At 38.1% G+C, this 22,390-nt stretch overlaps 1 protein-coding gene across 2 annotated transcripts in view; it reads left to right on the top strand.

Annotated features, from left to right (window-relative positions):
- LOC149156334 (cell division protein FtsZ homolog 2-1, chloroplastic-like) overlaps positions 1-22,390 on the top strand; it is a 206,684-nt gene that overhangs the window by 165,775 nt on the left and 18,519 nt on the right. For both annotated transcript variants that reach the window (XM_089438097.1, XM_089438098.1), the window contains one exon: positions 5,079-5,169. In XM_089438097.1, coding sequence (XP_089294223.1) covers positions 5,079-5,169 — 91 coding nt within the window. The remainder of the gene's footprint in view (positions 1-5,078; positions 5,170-22,390) is intronic.

The following is a 22,390-nucleotide window of genomic DNA, read 5'->3' as shown; positions in this document are numbered from 1 at the left end:
GGTATTATTTTCGTCTCTCTGCTTCTGTATTCACTGCCCCTCAGCTGCAACTCTGATCACTCTTTCGACTTCCTCAATAAACCCTGCCCCAAAAAATCAAAATCTTGATCAACTCGGTGTGTTCTCCAAGTGACCCTCAAGCCTCCTCTTATACTTTTCTCGTTGACAATTCAACAACCGAGATTAAGCCCCTAATCAATGGCTAAGATTAACTCTGGCTTGATCCATGACGTTTGGACTCTTCTAACACAGTTTTATATTAATTCACATTAATATTTTACTCCAATAAAAATATTTATTATTTTAATATCTCCAAAACTGTTTAGAATCTGCCCAAACCATTTCTGGGTATTGGAGATCTCATGTGCTTTAGCCTCTCCAACAATTTTCGTGGCTAGAGCACATCTGATGCTACCCTGAATCAACACTCCCTCTTAGCGAGGATTGTGCTCTAGTAATACTCCTCACTGAGCATCACCTTGATCATTCGACATCGGTCCCTGTGCTGATGCTAGGCCTGGTGCCCAACATCCTCTGCATCATGTACTTCTACCCATGGCCCTGCCACTGCTACGTTTGTACGACAACTCCCTCTGCATATGTGCTGCTCCCATGGCCCTGCCACTGCCATAGCTGCATCTGCACTGCAACCCCTCTCATCATGCTGCATCGTGCTGCCTATAGCATTGCCACTGCTAACTGCTGCCCTGCAACTCAATTATGGAGAAGTAAGTAACTGATCTCCCAAATCTGACATCTCTGTCAGGCTAGAAACACTCCCAATGTTGAAGCTCCCTCTGTCACTGACAAGTGCTCCCTGTCTGACCTCTGCGCTGCTGCCACAACTTTGTGCATCTCACATTGCTGACTCATGCTGTCCTGGGACTCGTGCACTGTAGCTCCCTCTCTCGCTTCATCTGCATCTGTCTCTACCGACATCCGCCAGTCCTGCTACTCCTCTTCAGGGCTCCCGTAGCAAGGTATAATCCAAGAGGTTGGGTACCTCGAGGATCTTGCCCCTCATCGCTTGTAGTCTGTCTGACTATAGCTTGATTCTCCCCTCTTGCGCTCAAGTGGCGTGTGAGCACTCATGGCACAATCATCATCTATCTCCACTTCCTTCTCTGCCCTTGTTGGCGCTGCCTTTGTTTCGGAAGCCTCTCCTTTGCTCTTCTTCCTTGGACACTGGCTCGCATAGTGACCCGGTTCCCCACAGTGGAAGCATTCGACCTTAGAGAGGTTCTTCTTCTTCCATTTCTCTTGCTTTCTCTCAGATGCTAGGTTAGCATCCTCCTCTTCCTCCTTCTTGATTCTGATCCCCTTGTTGCTGCCTCTTGCCTTGCTTAGCCTTCTTATCTCTTCTTGGCGAAGAGCCGCCCACATTTCCTCCCAATCTGGAAGGGTCGCCTTGCCTAGTATGCTCTAGACAAACACTTCCCAATGTTCTGAGACTACCATCAGGGCCGTTCTCACCATCAATTCTTGATCTGAGGTGGCCCCTATGGAAGTCAGCTGATCTCGGATCTCCTTCAATCGACTGAGGAAGGTGTTGATCTGTTCTCCCTTCTGCATCTAGTATGACCGCAACTGATTTTCTAGTAGCATCTTCCTCCGCACGGAAGTATGCCAATACAACTTCTTTAGGGCCTCCCACATCTCATTTGTCGTATTATTCTCGGCAATGTGTGGTACTACATGGTCCTTGACCCCGTTAAGGATGATGCTCTTGGCCCTCACCATTGCATCCTTGTACTTATCGTTATCAGTCGGGTCAATTGGGACCACTATTGTCCTCAAGGCGAAGTGCTTGAGACAGTCCTTGTCTAGAATGGATAAGATTCTGGCCTTCCAGACTACGAAGTTTTAGGGTCCGTCCAGTCTGTCTTGGTCTCTTACCTTGTTCACTGCCATCTCGCTGCTCCTCTACTTCCCTTCTGGAAGTTCTCGGTGTGACTCCCTTTGAGCCTCGATTTCCCTCCTAGAAACCCCTCTGCCAATGTCGAGATGCCGCCACTCCAATCCTTAGTGCAACTGCACCACTGATCCAGATCTCTTGGCTAGAAATCCTTGGCCGCAACTCCCTCCTCCTTGGTCTTGCCTTGTTAGGTACTGTTCTGACCACAATACCCGACCATCATCACTCTGTAAGTTACCCACAGCCTCCTAAGCTCTAGCAAACTGAAGGTTAGAGCTTCTAGGCTCTGCGTAGTCCCGGCACCAACAAAATCTGCACCTCCTTGCAACGGGCGTCAATCCTTCCTGACTGAGAAGGATGATCGGGCACCGTGTAGGTCGAGTCTGCTCCCCTCTGCCACTGCGCTGATCCTCTTCCCGGCTCAAACTTGATGACACAGTCACTGCATCACCCCTTCCTCGCTGCTTCTCTGCTAGGAACAACTTCTGTCACTTGGGACAACTGTTTTCTACTGCCGCTTTTCTGCTCGACTGATGTCCTCAGTTCTCCTGTGATCTGCAACCACGCTCTAATACCATGTTGGAATTTCTAAGTCTAACTGTTAGAAACCCTTCATGTACTTTTCTGATTTATTTCTGCCTACTTGTTCTGATTAATTAACAAGTTATTTACCATGTAAATACTAAAAATAAATACAAGTACATGCTCAACACATTACAGATCATCAACTGAAGGAAACAAAACAAGCACACAAGTGACACCGTTGTTTTTGGACCAATGTCCCCGGAAAAACCCAATGCGGGAAAACCAATGCAACTATTTGAGGGTTTTAATTATTAAGCAGTTTCAGAATACAATCTGGGTGCCAAAACCGACTCACCCAACAGAGAATAATCTTGGTAGTAGTACCTCTCAGTCGGAGACAGATGTTCCGGCTGAAACCTCGGATAAACACTCCGACAACTCCCAGCTCCAATCTGCCCCACGAAAACCCTAGCGTCAGCCTCTAGGGACTGTGTCAGCCCTTTCTGGCCCAGCGTCTGTCCACGTCACCCTAGCTCGCCCTGCGTCAGCCTCTGGAGGCACTGCGTCAGCCCTTAGAGCCTCTACGTCACCCACGTTGGCTCTCTGAGGCACTGCGTAGCTCCTGGCTGGCTCTGCGTGAGCCCTGGCTGGCTCTGCGTGAACCTCTGGCTGACTCTACGTCTCTCTCTCCTGGCTTCTGCGTTGATGCTCCTGGTACTATCTCTGCCTCTCTGCTTCTGTATTCTCTGCCCCTCAGTTGCAACTCTGATGACTCTTTCGGTTTCCTCAGCAAACCCTGCCCCAGAAAATCGAAATCTTGATCAACTCGGTGTGTTCTCCAAGTGACCCTCAAGCCTCCTCTTATACTTTTCTCGTTGACAATTCAACGGCCGAGATTAAGTCCCTAATCAACGGCTAAGATTAAGTCTGGCTTGATCCATGACTTTTGGACCCTTCTAACACAGTTTTATATTAATTCACATTAATATTTTATTTTCCCTATGTTTATACTTAGGGACTCCATTAAAAATATTAATTATTTTAATATTTCCCAAACTGTTTAGAATCTGCCCAAACCATTTCCGAGTATTGGAGATCTCATGTGCTTTAGCTTCTCCAGCGATTTTCGTGGCTAGAGCACATCCAATGCTACCCTAAATCAATAGTTCATCCGGTGATTGATCAACCAGAATATCTGTCTCCGAGAAGAGGTACTACTGCCGAGGGCATTCTCTGTTGGGTGAGCCATTTCTTGCACCCTAGTTGTATTCAGAAACTGCATAATAATAAAACCCTCATATCTGCTGCACCGGTTTTCCCACATTGGGTTTTTCCGGGGACGATTGTCCAAAAATAACTTTGTCCCTTGTGTTTTTGTCTCAGTTAATTCAGTTGCTGATTTGTATTAGTTAAGGCTGCATTTGTGTTTATTTCAGTATCTATATTTATAGATAACTTGTTAATTGAATGAACAAGTAGGAGAAATTAAACCAGATAATGCAATAGGGATTTCTAACGTGTCAAACTTAGAAATTTCAACACATTGTATTCAGGAAAAAAGTTTCGAGTATGCAGATCCTGTTACTAACCTAACTTCACACTTTATTCGACAATCCTGCAATCATGTCCATATTCATGCAAGCCATCTGTTGTTAGTTCACACTTTCTTTAGATTTAAGATTATTCGGTTATATTTTGACAGGTTATACTTTTGCTTTTTTTTTTCTGAGGAAAATTCATGGGGAAACCCAAGGGATGCTTCCCCATATCCATGGATGGCATCCCTTTTAAATCCTTTGGCATAGACCAGTGTGCCTAACCTAGGATGAGTTGAACTAGGCATCTGCTGGTATAAGGCTAGCCAAATGGCCAGCGAAAATTGGTGACAACAGGTTGAGCTAACTCTTTGGGATTGTACTTGTGCAATTTGCTAAACTAGGGTAAAACTTTAAGTAGAGACTCCTCCCCTGTAAATGTATGTAGTTAGTGAATTTTCTTGTCTAAACTGAGAGCTCACGGAGATAAATTCAAAAATAAGATGTGTACTACACATCTTGTTTATAAGTACTTTTGGAAAAATTAGTCAGATTTAACATTAAAGAAAATAACTTTCTAGTTTACAGTTTGTTATTTTGAATGGATCGATGAAAGGTTCTTTCCACTTATTAGACTTAAATTATTAATTGTCAGAGCTATGCAATTTAGGCATTACACAACTTACAGCCAGAATATCACAGTTTGTACTCAAGAAGAACAATTATGCAAATGTTCATATAACTTCATAATATTACAAGAGCTAATAAACGAGTTGCAGATACCTATATCTAGCTTTTTGTTTAGTCCCCACCTCTACTATTGAAGTCCTTAGTCTGATGTTAGAAACTTAACACCAGTCAATACTAATAGTGTTTGCATTCAGATTGCAAACATTAAAGATAGTTGGCAGAGATAATTCTGATGGTTTTGATCAAGTTCTCAGAAGTTAAATTTTTCAAATCATTTTAGCATGTTATGTTTTTGTTTGTGCTTATTTGTACACGATCCATTGTGTATGATTAAATGTTGCAGCAAGCAGGCATTTGGCCTCTCTTGAGTATCCCTTTATTGTCTAATCTTTTGTACATATTTTAATATGAAGGTTCCTGGATTGGTTAATGTTGACTTTGCTGATGTTAGAGCTGTTATGGAAAATGCTGGGTCCTCTTTGATGGGGATAGGCACTGCAACAGGTACTGAAGCAATCTCACTTAAAGTGAAGAATGTTTTATTAGTTTTGCCTTTCTGCTTATTCTTTTGGTCTCATGCTTCTCAAGGTTGTTGCATGTTCTATTTACTGTGGAGAGCTTTAGTTTTACCTTTTCATTGCTAACAACATTCATGGTTTCTAACTGACACTAAAAGTTTGAGTAGTAAAGATCTAAATATATAGTGTTTTAGTCTGCATAAATTCTGTTGCATTTTTTTCCTTGAATTTCTCGGTTTGTAAACTCTGTTTTTGAGAGGACGATGTATTTCTTGACAAGGATTCATGAAGCTCCATTTATATTTTCTGACATTTTACTCAATTTTTTATTTTTATACATGGCAAACTTTAAAGTGCTCACAATTACAATACGGCATCAATAAATTTAACAATTTGTTTGACCTTCCACTCCCATGTTGTACTCTTACTGGTTGTATTCTTTAGTCCCATTGACCTACTTTTGTCTTCATTTGTCGTACATTAATAAAATTATCTTATCTGATTGTTTGAAAGTCCAAACTTTAAGCCAGTCCTGATCTCTCTAATCACAGATGCTGAGACCTGCAGCAACAAGAATGTTAAAACTCTAGTTATGGGATGATTTGGTTATTATTCATTTAGTGCCAAATATTCACATCTGTGCCGTTGTATTATCTGAACATTTCAGAATGTCACTAAAGATGAAGCTTTTATTTTGGAAAATGTATTGTATATCTCTTTGCTGAACAATAAGCAAAGAGAGACATCATATCTGCCTTGGCCTTAATCTCAGGAATGTCCATATCCATTGTGACAGTGCCACCTCTGGCTGAAAAATGTGCTACTAAATCTGATCTATGTTAGTCTTTGTGGTTACTCCAAAAAGGTTTTCATCTTGCTAGGAGAGTGCCATGTCTTCTAGTGACTTGGCGATTTTTCATGGACAGATGGATGGCTTAGCCTAGGTTGTTGCCTGACCTTACTTAGATTGCTGGTATGGCACCCTTCCCTAGGAGGTTGATACCCTAGTCGGCTTGTCGAGTAACCCATTGGGCGAACACAATGGGCAAGTCGGTTGTTTGACTAGGAGGGGTACCTGTTACCTCCTAGGTTCTCACTTAATGTGAAAGTCATACATGTGGGACCTCGAGGTTGACTTAGATAAGCTAACCATTGTCACTTTGGTAGCCTTATCTCTCTGTCTAGATTGGCTCTCCTCTAGCTCAAGGGGGGAATGCCTAAGTCAATCTAAGTCCAACAAGGTATGAGTGAAAGAGTGATCAAAGGAAATAAGGTAAATCTTGGTTTAGGGTTTGGCTTGGGCAAGTGAATTCCAGATTTACACTTATAACATTTAGCTTACCAAAAGTGTACAAAACAGCAATGATTTCTTAAGGTAATTTAGCAAATCTAGAGTTGGAAGTCATAGATTTGTATACAGAAATGTAAGTCTAATTTATGATGGTAAATGAATGTTTATTAGACTTAATTGGCAAATCTGAAATGACGTATTTTCTGCTGTTAGTTTTCAGATTGCAAAAGAGAGATTTATTTTTATGAGTTTTTGCATGGTTTAAAGGGGATGATTAGTTCTTTTATATCTATATTGGGCAATGGGGGTCAAATGGGCCTCTTAAAGGGCTGCTCTAACAATATTTGTAGGACAACTACGGCTGTAAAAGCATGCCATAATAGCCCGAAGATAGCTGAAAATAAATCCAGGGATTTAACAAAGAAGGACTCCCTAAAGGATGTAACTTCAAGCCAACGACTTTGAGGATAGTTCTGTTAAGAAGCAAAGCCCGAAAACAACTTTATTTGAAAGATGTATTGACATTTCATCCATGAATGAAACACATAAAAAAGTAGAGAGAAAGTGAACATTCGCACGTAGTTACTTCTAAGATAGAAAATATGGTCCCCTTGTTGAATTTTCTACAAAGATGTTTAGTAGAAACCAATTTTATGATCTGATAATTACTTCCTAATGATTTCCTATCAATTTATCTTATGCCAATTATATCATTGAGCAATTGTACATAGAAAATATCAACAGTAATGCAATGAAAACAGTGGGATCATGAAGAGACAACTATGCACAATAGAGGCAACAAATTTTCCCTAGGAACCCCAAACTTGGGAGAAAACCCAACAACTTTTCTTCTAGGAGGAATTGTTCTTCAGCAACGTTCGTAATTACATAAATTGTCTAGAAATCTGTGCCAAAAACGATGTCCAATATACCAGTCAAACCTGGTCATATATTCAGCGAGTCAATGCTTGTCAAACCACCCAAGAACATAAAAGTCAATGGCAGTCTACTTTCAAAATTTTGGCACTGCAGTCACCCTGAAACTGTGCCAAAGGCCTGTTGACCACTACGTGTCAACGACCCATAGCAGTACGCCCCCTTTTTTCGCAAAAGGGATAACACTTGATTGATGTGTCCGTGTCGTCCAGCTATCATCATCAGCTTGACTTCCAAGATGTTATGTAAACCCTTTCTGCATGTGTATAATGTAAATAATCTCAACAGATTCATGTCATGTATGTAACGACCTAGGTAAACCTACTTTTCTAGTGACGATCTCCATTTTGGGAGGTTTTTTGTCTCACCGATCCATTCTCGGATGGTTGGCAGAGTTTTCCTCCAGTCTTACCCCAAAGCTGGAATGGATTTTGTTGCTAGGATCTTAGGTGAGTCCTAGTGTTCTAGATCGAGTCTATGTAAAAGTAATTTGGGAATAATCCTAACTATTTGGTTAGGTTATTTTATTACAAATTGTTTGGTTTGCTGGATTATATTTGTGTCGCAGAAATGGGTAGTCTGTGAGGATCTGTTACAAATGGGTTTTCCCCCTTATAATGTAAAAAATATGAAAATCATGATGTAAAGTGTCTTGAGGGTTGGAAAAAATAATTCATCCCCTCATAGGTTAATTAATTAAATTTTCTGGCAAAAAATTAATTAAGCCAAAAATTTAATTAATTCTAGGTCCTAGGTAAATTTAAATTCTCCGAAGGCAAAATTCGTCGGTCCTTAAAAATTAAATTTTAAAAGGTCCCGGGACTAAGGTAAATTAATTATTTTGCTAAATTTTAAACCTTTGATCCCTGGGGGTTAAGTCAAAGTCAAATTTTTGGAGAAATTAACTCAAAAAATTTATTTTTGAGTTAACTAAAACGCATTTAATTAAAAAATTCGAATTTCCTCAAGAATTAAGTATTTCGACGGATGAGATTAAAATAAATTTTACTCTTTATCAATGGTTGAGATTGCTTTGACGAGGATCACTAGAACTAGCCGTTGGAGGATTTATTTTTAAATAGAAAGTCATTTATCAGTCCATGGATCCGACCTTTAAGTTGTGTGCTTAGCAAGTAGCTCTTGTGTAATATTTTTTCTGGATAATAAAAAAAGACTTTGGGGTTAAGTTCTGCTGGTGTTACTCTTCATGGGAATACTGTAAGATGTGTTGTTTCATGCATAATTTTTTCTAAAGCCATTGATGCTAGCTTCTAAAGAGTGATTTGAGTACAAGTATCTTGCTCAGTCGCTGGGGTTTGAATAATAATCTAAATTTTGAACGTAATAACAAGTATCTCTATTTGTCTGAGTTTTATTATTATTTTCTCGCTCTATTTGTAGTGGCTGGATCAAGTTTTGTAGGGAAATCTTGATTTTAGATCCTCGGGCATTAGGGTAAGTTTTCAGTTGGACCAACCAACTCCCGATCTGTGTTCCTGGAAGAGCCTAGCTAGATTAGCTCTGGGCTTATGATAAGATTTCATTGGTGATGCATGAGGGTTTCGAGTTAGCACCTTTAAAATTTAAAAATCTTTTAATCTTTGTGTGGCATAATCAATGGTTTTAAAACCGGAACCGGTGACTGGACCGGTCCACCTAATGAACCGGTTTATCGACCGGAATCGGTCTAACCGAGACTGGTTTGGTCTAAACGAACCGGTTTAAAAAAAAACATTAAATAATTAATTTTTAATGAAACAAAACTATTTTTAAGATGTAAAACCATGATTCCAAGCCAATAGAGACAAAATATGCAAAGTTTGCTCATTTATATACCATGTAAAGGTGAATATATCAAAATGGCATCGAGTGCAATACATATCATCGAAAAAATAGCAAAATACATAAGAAATGAGGCTCTAAATGGCCTATAAAGTCCAAAAACAATGCTGCAAGCTATGAGGCCATTGGCCTACAGTCCTACTACAAGTCTACAGTGTACACATGATCAATCATCAAGTTCATCACCACTACTAGACACAGGATCATCATCAGGAGCTACATAGACATCATCTGGTTCAGAGTCTGAGGATGCCTCAGCCTGATTTGCAACCTCAGTATCAATGCCACCAATGACAATAGAAGTGGAAACGAAACCTTTCCTAGATTTGAAGTTTATCGTCTGTCTGGCAAGGACCGGTAATCTGATGTTAAAGCAACCATAAAAAAATGCTAAGGCATTTTAAGTGCAAAGGGAGAAATGTTACAGATAAAAAAGTCACTCGTAATTCTGAAGATGTACATGACATTTTAAGCTTTCAATTACTGGGACAAGGTGAGAATGCTTGAGGGAGGACATTCCAAAGGAATATGGAGTCACATGGGGTGTTTTATTTCAAAATTGTACAGAAACAAGCATAATTGTGGGCACTTGGGATCTGGGGGAACACCAGCTTAAGAGGAAGTTTGATTGTTATTCAGGGGGTTTAAAGATCACATACAACATCGTGGGAATGTCTTTTAAGCCAGGCAACATAAATTTACCAAAAAGAAAAAAGATGGGATCCAAAGTATCATGTTAAAAAATACACGAGATTGAAAGAAATAATTAGTTTAAAAGAAAGATATACTTTCGTGTAGGAAGCAATGGAGTTTGCACATAATAATGAAGACAACTGTAATCTTATTTAAGCCTTAGAGTTTGTCAACTTTGACTCTTTCTACAAGAAAAGCAGTTAAATATAAAATGAGGATAATTGAACCTCTAACAATGCTCCAGAAGAAAAAGAAAAAATAGTGTAATGGCGGTTAATGCTCACATGAGTTATTAGTTGTTAACACAAAATTCACAAATTTAGTGTAAATGATCATGCACATTTGTGAGCATACCCTTTGGTTCCATGGTTCAAGTTCATGCAGAGTTCAGCTTGAGAGTTCTTTGAGATTCAGAACAAGACAACACAACATCCGAGTTCAATTTTGCAAGAGGGAAGATAGATTTTGATAATTACCAGGTTCCCAAGGATACATCTGACATGCAAACTAGAAAATGATGGCACACATCATGAAGGACTTGCCCACGTTGTTTGATGGGCAAGAACTTGTACTTTTCACATGCATGAGGCTGCATCATCAAGAAGCAAATTCTGTTTTTTTTTTTGTACGTTCGCATGTGTTTTAGGTTTGCCTAGAGTTTGTAAACCCTTAGTGGTTGACTGTGGTCATATGAGTTGTTAGTTGTTAACACAAAATTCACAAATTTAGCGTTCATGATCATGCACAATTGTAAGCAATAGCATACCCTTTGGTTCCATGTTTCGAGATTACCCAGAGTTTTGTCTGAAAGTTCTTCAAGATTCATATCAAAACAACACAACATCCAAGTTTAAATTTTGCAAGAGGGAAGACAGATTTTGGTAATTACCAGGTTCCCATGCATGCATCTGACATGCATGCCAGAAAATGATGGGACATGTCATGGAGAACTTGCCCATGTTGTTTGATGGGAAAGAACTTGTGTACTTTTCACATGCATCGTCAAAAAAGAAACTGATTCTTTTTGGGGGGATACTTTGACATGTGTTTCAGGTTGCTTACAGAGTCTGAAGAAAACCCAGAATCCTTTAAACATTATGAGGAGAACACAGAATTAGAGCATCATTATTAAGAAATTTGGAGGGCTGACAACGTCTAGGAAGACATATGCATTTGTGTTGTTGTTCTACTGTGATGTTAAGAACTGCTCCTTTTGTGATGCCTCTTAGATAGCTGAGTTTGTGCCTGAATTAAGCCTAGATCCTGCACAAAGGAACACAGGTGATCTGCTGATTACAAACTGTTTCGTTTGAAGAGATCATCATATATAGGAAGTGGGCATGCCTAAAACCGGCCAGTTTGATACAAACTGGCCGGTTCCGTCCTAAACCGGCCGGTTTTTCACCGATTAGGGCAAAAACTGGGCGAAGGGGGCATTCCAACCGGGTTTTTTGGCCGGTTTAGACCGGCGGCCTTGCTAACTGGTTTTTTAAAACGGTTTTGAAAACACTGGGCATAATGATAGATCTCGCTGATTAGAGCCTGCAACTTATAAATTTTGTAATTATTTTCTAATGTGGGTTTTTTCTGGGTTTTGGTTTTTATCATTGTATATATCGTTTGGGTGTTTTCTTGTTGTTGTGCAACGACAGATTTGAGGAAGAAATTTGTATAGAGCCCAGATCTAGGTCCTGTAGGGTAAGATCTAGATCTCTGGGGTTTATCATCATAATTTTCTAGGGATATTATTTAAATTTTTTGCAGTCCAAGGGTTTAAAATTTCTTGGATCTGGAAATTTTCATAAGGGTTTCAGGGATAAATCTGAAGCAAAGGAACACATCATTTCAAATCAAAATTTTTTTATGAAATTTTTTAAGTTTTTGGGCTACCATTTCTTTGCTGATTGTTTTTTTTGATTTGCTGCCTGGGTTTTTCGATTCGTTGCAAAATTTCGAATTTTTGTTTTAAAAAAACCCTTCTGTAGCTCCATTGTTGCCATCCCTCTGCTCACAGGTATTCCTACCCGTGCCCAGCCCAGCAACCCTCCTGCCCTCGTTCTTCCATTTTCCATTCATTGCTTGCAAAAAGCTGCTCCATCTCCATTCGAATCCCCTTGTTTTGCTGCCATACCCTTGCTGCGACACCTAAACCCTCTTTCCTCTTTCCATCCGCAGCTGCCCTCTCGACCTGTGTCCTCTCTCTTCCTTCTAGCTCTTCTCCATTTCTGTGGATTTCGAAAACCCTCCATCGTTGCAGCCTTCTCTCATCTGCGGTCATTCCAAGCTTCAAAACATGCAACTATTTCTCTGTGCGTGTCTGCAAAATTCGAAGCCCCTCCCGCTGCCATCTCTCCTCTGCGTGAGACTGCAACTCCATCGTCCTTGCAGACCTGTAATAAACCCTCACTCCACCCTTGCCATCGCCGTTTTCTCCTCCGTCGTCATACCAGCAAGCATATAAATCATTTTCTTTTTCTTTCTTTTTGTCTTTATCCTTAGTTTATTTGTTAGGGTTGGGTTTCATGAATTCAATTTTTTTTTTTTTTTTTAATTTTTTGTTTGTTTTTCTTATTTTGTGGATTTGTCTATTTCTGATTTAATTTGGATTTCGTTTTTTTTTTTTTTTGTTTTATGACTTTGCGCTTTGATTTTTTTAGGTCTTATTTTTTGATTTCATTTGTTTATGTTAGGATTTATTTAATTAATTATTTTTTTTTATTCTTTTCAATTATTATTATTTTTTGTTTATTTTCTTTTCTTTTGGTTTTGTTTCACATTTTAATTTTATTTTTTGACTCTTTGATTTTTGTTTTGATTTTGATTTCATTTAAAAGCAATCTAAAAAATTAAAAAACCTAAAAAATTAAAAACTTAAAAAAAAAAAAAATTGGGTGATTTTGAAATTGCTAAGGAATTAAATCAAAAGAGGAATTTGAGCTTTTACATTTAAGAAATTTTTATGTGGCCTATGGCCCATAATTTTTTTTAATTTTAATTGAGGTCTTTTGATTTGATTTTTGGTCACATTAAAAATTTCATTTGCCACATTAAGTGTTGCTTCATAAGCTTAGCATTTACCTAAGGGATAATTAACATTCAAATTTAAAGTTCCTTGGTGTCTTTGGTGTTAAGTGCAAAATTTTAATTTTAATGGTAGTGATTTCTCTATTGTCAAGTGCGATTAATGTTTTAAAATTCATATTGACTATAGGAGATCTGGGATTTAATTGCTAGAAACTCTTGCATGATAAAGTTTTGGGCGTTGACATTTAATTGTTCATGATCGTTGCTTTGCCACATTTATAAACTGCTCAGGGTAACTTGTTTTTGTTTAGACTATGGTTAATTAAATATAAAGGCACCGGTCTATAATTATTTTTTATCTTGTGGTTGTGTCTTATTTTAATCTATCCATCTCAGTTGACCAAGATCTGTTCTAAATTCATAAAGTTGTCTATCTTTAAGTCTCCTAGAGCCTGTGTTTCACGAGCTATTCTCATTTATTCATCTTAGGGACTACCCCCCTTGACTTGTCTAGGAGAGAGTCTAAACGAAGTGAGTAAGGATTAGAGTTACAACCCTTACTCTGAGCGTTGTCGTGGTGCCTAGACACTTTGTGCGACAACATTTTTTGGCGCAGTTGCTAGGGACAAAGTTTTTCTATCCTTGGTCCTCACAACATTTTTCTAATCATCTAATCTTTTCTGCCATTCATTAGCCCGTCAAGCGACACAACATTTTTTTGCGCTGTTGCCGGGGATATTTTGTTCTCGTCGTTTCAACGACATTTCCTCATCACTCTTCTCATTTCTCATCTCTCATTCGAGTCGACGATGCCAACACTTCTTGGCATTACCACCAAGGACCAATTTATTAGACTTTGGCTTTATGGCATTTCATCTCATTTTTCTGGCTTCATTTCGTCTCTTCATTTCTCACCATCCTAACTCTCCTCATCTCTCATCTAATCCTCTCATCTTCACTTTCTACACCTGGACATTCCGGCTGGTTTCCTGTTTGGGTGGAGACTCCACTTATTTATTCATTTAATCCCAGACGAGGAGCCCTCCTTGAATATCCATTTGCCTCCATCCACTAACTTTTCTGTTTCGCCTTTGGAAACTTTGTGAGAGATTCATGCTTAAGTGGCGACTCCACTTCTTCCATTTCTTACAAGAATTTCTGCTAGAAGCTCGCTTCTTGTAGATGTTGTTGGAAATACTGAGAGGGGGGATGAATCAGTGTGTGTTAGCAATTAGCACTTTTAAATCTTTTCAGAGAATTAATTAATCTTCAATTATTATTAATGTTTATGCAGTAATAACAGTAAATAAAAGAACACAATAGACACAAGAATTTAGGTGGAAAAGCCCCTTCGGGTAAAAAACCACTGAACACTTTTCTAATAAATTCTTTAATCTTCAGCCCCAATTGAAATGAAAGCAACAACTTCCTAGAATTCTAGAAAAGCATTCTTCTCGAACTCCCACTGGAAGGACGTCCCAACGCCTTGGTTTCTTCAGTAGTCAACTGAATCGATGCCCCAACATCCTAGACCAACCTATCACCCTGAAGTGTTCACAGGCTCCAACCTATAGGCAACTTCATGCACCAGCCTAACGCCTCCCTAGCACCCTATAATACCTGAAATGAGACAAGAGCGTGGATTCCCATAGCAGGGACAACGATCCACGATACAATATGATTTACAATGATTTTGATCGAACACCCAGTCACACTATGACCTGCAACCCAACCGTGACATCATCTCAACAGAGACTCCTATACCTCCCAATAGTGCCTTTTCGACTCTAGGCAGATTGACTCTTTTACAATAATGACTCTTCAATGATGACACTTTTACAAATGACTCTTTTACAACTTTACAATGATGACTCTTGGCCTTGACACTTCTTCACAATATACGGATGGCTGTCATGTCTTCAAAGGATGTCCTGTTGCAATGATTCCTTTGATTTGATACTTCTGCTCTTGAATTCTTGCTTGAAGTTGTACTTGAATCTTCTTCTACCTGCATGCAAAATTTGCCCGACGAAACCAATCCCAAAAGAAAACAAAATACCCTTCAACTTACCTCTGCCTGCAAAACACATGTAAGTGCATAATAATGAATAAATACAAGTTAAAGTTACAATGCGTACCTGAAGAGTGCTTGTCACTTTTGTTGTTGGCTTGTTGCAGCAGTAGAAAAAGACTCCCACTCTTGATATAGGCCTGGACTCTATGCAAGACTATATCCAAAACTGACCTAAATATATATACAATAAAAACTGATGACAAACCTTAGACTTGTGATGGACCAAGTTCTAAGTACAACTACTGAGACAATTCTATCAACTATGACAAGTCAAGTAACATGAACTTACAACATCATATAGATTTAGCAGACTTGGTGTAGCATCAAGAATATGTAGCATGTAGTATCAAGAATAGGACATCCGAAATGTGGTATCAAAACTAATTGTGACATATAGAGACATAGAGATATAACCGAGACCCTGTATGTACTTACATTGTCCTGAAAAAACATATGTCAGAGATGATACTCATATTTCAAATGTAAACACTAATCATACATACCTTGCTGTAGGAGACTTACCCTTGACTGTTGATGTGTGGTCCTTACTGCAGTGATCCTTGAATGCATGCTTTTTCTTGCCTTCTAGGAGCTTGATATTGAATTTGTTGTATCTATGTAATTTTGGATCTCCAGGGTCTGAAATTTTGTCCCGTGGTAGCTCTCTGAGTCCTCTTTCCAACCCCATAGGTTTGATCAAGATTGGATTCTTCAAGAAAGAGTTATGCCCAATCTCCCACGATGACCTGATTATAGACTAGTTCAGTAGAGTGAACTTGTACGAAGTGCCATGTGTCACTGTTGCGACCTTTGGCCCTGAAAACGCTACTCAACAAACTACAGTCCGTCCTCTTTCTGCGACTATTTACGAAATTTGAATCCAATGCTCAGAGAGAAAGTTATGATGATTTCCCCAACGTCATCTGTTTGACATGGAATTTGGGAGCCTGCAAAAACCCTAACTTCCTCAAATCATATCTTCGAAAATATAGCGAACCAATATCTGAAATTTGGTACCGAGGTTCATCAAGATCTCGGCTCAAATGGGTTTTAATTTCAACTTATGAAGCTTCGTAGAAAAAAAGTTATAGCGAAAATGCCATGACCTGTTTGAAGCCACAAAATCCCTACTTGAAGAGGATATGAGGGTCATTATTTATATGAATATATTGAGTTGAGAGGGTCCTCAACAAGTGAACGTTGGAGGGATTTTAGGAGAATTTTTATTATTATTAATTATTGACTATTCAATGACCACAACCAATTATGAGTGCCATGCCAGAACCCCATAGGGTTTTAGCCCACTAACTGGGGTTACAAACTTCAAACATGAATATCTCTCAAACCGTGAAGAATTCCTTAGCGTGTCATATATCAACGCAAACATCTCGATGAGTAGAATCCATCTAGAAGATCCTTGACTCATAATAGAGTGAGTTGTCAAGGAAAAATGCCCATGCAAGATCGGGTAGCCCCTGGTGCTGCTTGGGTTGGCATCAATGACAACCACTGATCAACAAGTGTTTTGGTTTTCTTGAGCAGGGATCTCTCTCTTTGATATCCATTTCGCCCATCTTTTTCCCATTAAACAAGTCATCATGGATTTTGACTTGTTTTCTCCTTGTGATTTTACTAATATTCAGGGAGCTCTGCATAGTTATTCTTATGTTTTGGGTGAAACCATCGATGAATTTCCTCCTTTTCAAGGTAACAATGCTTTTACTGTCGAAACTCACCTTTAGAATGTCAGCCTCTGTATAAGCAAGTGTCGTCCATATTCTAAATATGAAGATGTGAAGATGAAGATTTTCGTTCTCACCTTATCTGGAGATGCTTTAGATTGGTTTGTTAAGTTCCCTGATAACACTTTTGATTCTCTACAATCAATCATTGATGCCTTTGAAGATAGATATGGAGATAAAGAAAAGGTCAAAGCGAAAGCTGAAGTAAAGGAAACTATAGAAGTTGAAAATAATTTCAAGGAGTTAATTCAAATGGTTAAAGACATACAGTTAAATCAGGCTCAAGTAATTAAGAATGCAGAAGTTAATCAGGCTCAACTTATTAAAGATATGGAACTTAATCAAGCAAGATTAACAATGGATCATGCCAGGGAAATTAATTTTATTCAAAGCAAGTTATTAGGCCTAGAGGAAAAGATGACGATCATGGAATTCAATCATTCAAAAAAAGTGACTGCCATGAAAGCAAGTTATCAAGAAGAAATAAGTTCGATTCAGAACATATTGTCAAATATGGATGAAGAAATGACCATCATGAGATTCGATTATAATAATCAGTTAGCTACCATGCAAGCAAATCATAAGAAAGAGATAAACTATATGAAAAACTGCTTCATGGGCATGAAAGAAAAGAATGATAAAATTATAAAGGACATGGAAGCTGGTCAGATATGTCTTCACAATAGGTTATTGACCATGGAGGAAAACCATGCTAACGAAGTCAGTGCTATGAAGGTTGAACACTCTAACTAGATGGATGCCATAACAATGGAAAAGATAAAGGTACAAAAATTTCAGCATCGGTCAGAGGATGAAAGAAACAAGGAAACGCCAACAGACCATAAGCCTCCTTATCTGTTGCAGCGAGCTCCATCTTATTATGAGGAAGTCATTTATTCCATTGAAAAGTGGCTAATTGAAGGTGACCCAGATAAAATGGAAATTGATAAGAATCAGGTAGATGCTTACATGTTTGATCCATCGGTCACAACAGATCATGTTCATAAAGAAGTGTAGGTCAGAGAAGTCTTGAACATTCCAAATTTTCCATATGAGCGTTTTTCAGATCAAGAAGGAAGTTGTGCGCCGACCACATCATCATCAACATCACAGCTTGCCACAAGGAAAAAGCGTAAGAGAAAGAGAATGAGAAAGTTGTTTGATCCATCTGATGGCCGCGAGTAGATTGACTTTCGGATAGGAAAAAGTCCTATCGTATGTAGGATTGGACATGGCACATTAGAGAAACAACCAATAGCCTGAAAGCAGGCAAATGCTCAGTATGCACTATATTGAACACATCTGATGCCATGGGGCATCTTTGTATTGTATTTCTAACCTTATACCCTGTTATTTCAGTATTTCATTTTGTAGTTAGATTTGTGTTCCAAGATGTTATGTAGGATTGGACATGGCACATTAGAGAAACAACCAATAGCCTGAAAGCAGGCAAATGCTCAGTATGCACTATATTGAACACATCTGATGCCATGGGGCATCTTTGTATTGTATTTCTAACCTTATACCCTGTTATTTCAGTATTTCATTTTGTAGTTAGATTTGTGTTTTTCATGTTATTAGGATAGTTAATAAATGAAGAGCTTATATCTTTCCTGTGCGTAATATTATATGATGATTTTTGGATGGACGCTACTTATGTTATATTGTGTGTTGCGTGGATGCAGATTCTGGATTCTCACATTCCTCCGATGCAGCACTGTGTCCCCAAGTAGAGCCAGATGTTGACCACTACGTGTCAAAGACTGATAGCAGTACACCCCCTTTTTTCGCAAAAGGGATAACACTTGATCGATGTGTCAATGTCGTCCAACTATCATCATCAACTTGACTTCCAAGATGTTATGTAAACCCTTTCTGCATGTGTATAATGTAAATAATCTCAACAGATCTGTGTCATGTATGTAACGACCTAGGTAAACCTACTTTTCTAGTGACGATCTCCATTTTGGGAGGTTTTTTGTCTCATCGATCCATTCTCGTATGGTCGACAGGGTTTTCCTCCAGTCTTACCCCAAAGGTGGAATGGATTTTGTCGCTAGGATCTTAGGTGAGTTCTCGTGTTCTAGATCGAGTCTATGTAAAAGTAATTTGGGAATAATCCGAACTATTTGGTTAGGTTATTTTATTACAAATTGCTTGGCTTGCTGGTTATATTTGTGTCTCAGAAATGGGTAGTCTGTGAGGGTCTATTACGAATGGGTTTCCCCCTTATGCTGTAAAAAATATGAAAATCATGATGTAAAGTGCCTCGAGGGTTGGAAAAATAATTTACCCCCTCATAGGTTAATTAATTAAATTTTCTGGCCAAAAAGTAATTAAAATCCTAAGCCAGAAATTTAATTAATTCTAGGTCCTAGGTAAATTTAAATTCTCCAAAGGCAAAATTCGTTGGTCCTTAAAAATTAAATTTTAAAAGGTCCTGGGACTAAGGTAAATTAATTATTTTGCTATATTTTAAAACTTTGATCCCCGGGGGTTAAGTCAAAGTCAAATTTTTGGGGAAATTAACTCAAAAATTTTATTTTTGAGTTTATTAAAATGCATTTAATTAAAAAATTCGAATTTCCTCAAGATTTAAGTATTTCGATGGATGAGATTAAAAGAAATTTTAATCTTCATCAACGGTCGAGATTGCTTTGACGAAGATCACTCAAACTAGATGTTGGAGGATTTATTTTTAAATAGGAAGTCATTTGTCAGTCGATGGATCCGACCTTTGAGTCGTGTGCTTAGCAAGAAGCTCTTGTGTAATCCTTTTCTGGATAATAAAGTAAGACTTTGGGGTTAAGTTCTGCTGGTGTTACTCTTCATGGGAATACTATAAGATGTGTTGGTTTCATGCATAATTTTTTCTAAAGCCATTGATGATAGCTTCTAAAGAGTGATTTGAGTACAAGTTTCTAGCTCAGTCGCTGGGGTTTGAATAATAATCTAAATTTTGAACGTAATAGCAGTTATTTCTATTTGTCTGAGTTTTATTATTATTTTCTCGCTCTATTTTTAATGGTTAGATTGAGTTTTGCAGGGAAATCTTGATTTTAGATCCTCAGGCGTTAGGGGAAGTTTTCAGTTGGACCAACCAACTGCCAATCTGTGTTCTTGGAAGAGCCCAACTAGATTAGCTCTGGGCTTATCATAAGATTTTGTTGGTGATGCATGAGGGTTTTGAGTTAGCACCTTTAAAATTTAAAAATCTTTTAATCTTTGTGTGGCATAATGATAGATCTGGCTGATTAGAGCCTGTAGCTTGTAAATTTTGTAATTATTTTTCTAATGGGTTTTTTCTGAGTTTTAGTTTTTATCATTGTATATATCGTTTGGGTGTTTTCTTGTTGTTGTGCAGCTACAGATCTGAGAAAGAAATTTGTGTAGAGTCCAGATCTAGGTCTTGGAGGGTAAGATATGGATATCTGGGGTTTATCAACATAATTTTCTAGTGATATTATTCAAATTTTTTGCAGTCCAAGGGTTTAAAATTTCTTGGATCTAGAAATTTTCATAAGGGTTTCAGGGATAAATCTGAAGCAAAGGAACACATCATTTTAAATAATTTTATTTATTTATTTATTTATTTTTTTTTCTGAAATTTTTAAAGTTTCTGGGCTACCATTTCTTTGTTGATTGGTTTTTTTGATCTGCTACCTGGGTTTTTCGATTGCTGCAAAATTTTGAACTTTTTTTAAGAAAACCCTTCTGCAGCTCCATTGTTGTCATCCCTCTGCTCGCAGTTCTTCCTACCCCTGCTTAGCTCCAACGACCCTCCTTCTGCCCTCGTTCTTCCATTTTCCATTCATTGCCTGCAAAACGCTGCTCCACCTACATTCAAATCCCCTCGTTCTCTTGCCATACCCTTGCTGCAACGCCCAAACCCTCTTTCCTCTTTCCATCCACAGCTGCCCTCTTGACCTGCGTCCTCTCCCTTCCTTCCAGCTCTTCTCCATTTCTGTGGATTCCAAAAGCCCTCCATCGCTGCAGACTTCTCTCATTTGCAGTCATTCCAAGCTTCAAAACCCGCAACCATTTCTCTGTGCGTGTTTGCAAAATTCGAAGCCCCTCCCACTACCATCTCTCCTTCGCGTGACACTGCAGCTCCATCGTCTTCGCAGACCTGCAATAAACCCTCGCTCTACCCTTGCCTTCACTGTTTTCTCCTCCGCTGTCATACCTGCAAGCATATAACTCATTTTCGTTTTCTTTCTTTTTGTCTTTATCCTTAGTTTATTTGTTAGGGTTGGGTTTCATGAATTCAATTTTTTATTTTTATTTTTTGTTTGTTTTCTTATTTTGTGGATTTGTTTATTTCTGATTTAATTTAGATTTTGTTTTGTTTTATGACTTTGCTTTTTGATTTTTGTTAGGTTTTATTTTTTGATTTCGTTTGTTTATGTTAGGATTTATTTAATTATATTCTATTTTTATTCTTGACTTTTCAATTTGTTTTATTTTGATTTTAATTTTTTGTTTCTTTTGGTTTTGTTTCACATTTTATTTTTTAATTTTTTGACTCTTTGATTTTTGTTTTGATTTTGATATCATTTAAAAGCAATCAAAAAAATTAAAAAATCTAAAAAACTAAAAAATTAAAAAAAATTAAAATTGGTTGATTTTGAAATTGCTAAGGAATGAAATCAAAAGAGGAATTTGAGCTTTTACATTTAAGAAATTTTTATGTGGCCTATGGCCCATGATTTTTTTTTTTTAATTTTGATTAAAGTCTTTTGATTTGATTTTTGGTCACATTAAAAATTTCATTTGCCACATTAAACGTTGCTTCATAAGCTTAGCATTTACCTAAGGGATAATTAACATTCAAATTTAAAGTTCCTTGGTGTCTTTGGTGCTAAGTGCAAAATTTTAATTTTAATGGTAGTGTTTTCTCTATTGTCAAGTGCGATTAATGTTTTAAAATTCATATTGACTATAGGAGATCTGGGATTTAATTGCTAGAAACTCTTGCATGATAAAGTTTTGGGCGTTGACATTTAATTGTTCATGATCGTCGCTTTGCCACATTTATAAATTGCTCAGGATAACTTGTTTCTGTTTAGTCTATGGTTAATTAAATATAAAGGCATTGGTCTACAATTATTTTTATCTTGTGGTTGTGTCTTATTTTAATCTATCCATCTCAATTGACCAAGATTTGTGCTAAATTCATCAAGTTATTTATCTTTAAGTCTCCTAGAGCCTGTGTTTCACAGGCTATTCTCATTTATTCACCTTAGGAACTACCCCCCTTGACTTGTCTAGGAGAGAGTCTAAACGGAGTAAGGATTAGAGTGACAACCCTTACTCTGAGCGTTGTCGCGGTGCCTAGACACTTCGTGCGACAACAAGGCCTATGGTCAATGATCTATGGTCAAATCCACATTGCGGTCAAGAGTCAACTTGGTCAAAGTCAAGTTTGGTCAAACTTCAGAAAACTTAGTCAACTTCGTTCTCTTATCAGTTCCTTTTTGCGGCTTCTTTAGAAGAAGATGTTGTGTGCAATATTCCCTTCTTGGAATTCCTCGAAAAACCCACAAAACAACTTCTGCGATTCTATGTTCATATGATTCTAGTCATTCTGATATTTTGTCAAACA

Source organism: Pinus tabuliformis, chromosome 9, assembly GCF_031772625.1.
Source record: "Pinus tabuliformis cultivar Carrire ecotype Pingquan chromosome 9, CPIR1, whole genome shotgun sequence".
NCBI classification, from domain to species: Eukaryota; Viridiplantae; Streptophyta; class Pinopsida; order Pinales; family Pinaceae; genus Pinus; species Pinus tabuliformis.
The sequence above is the reverse complement of the archived record's forward strand: the minus strand, read 5'-3'. Positions and strand labels throughout refer to the sequence as shown.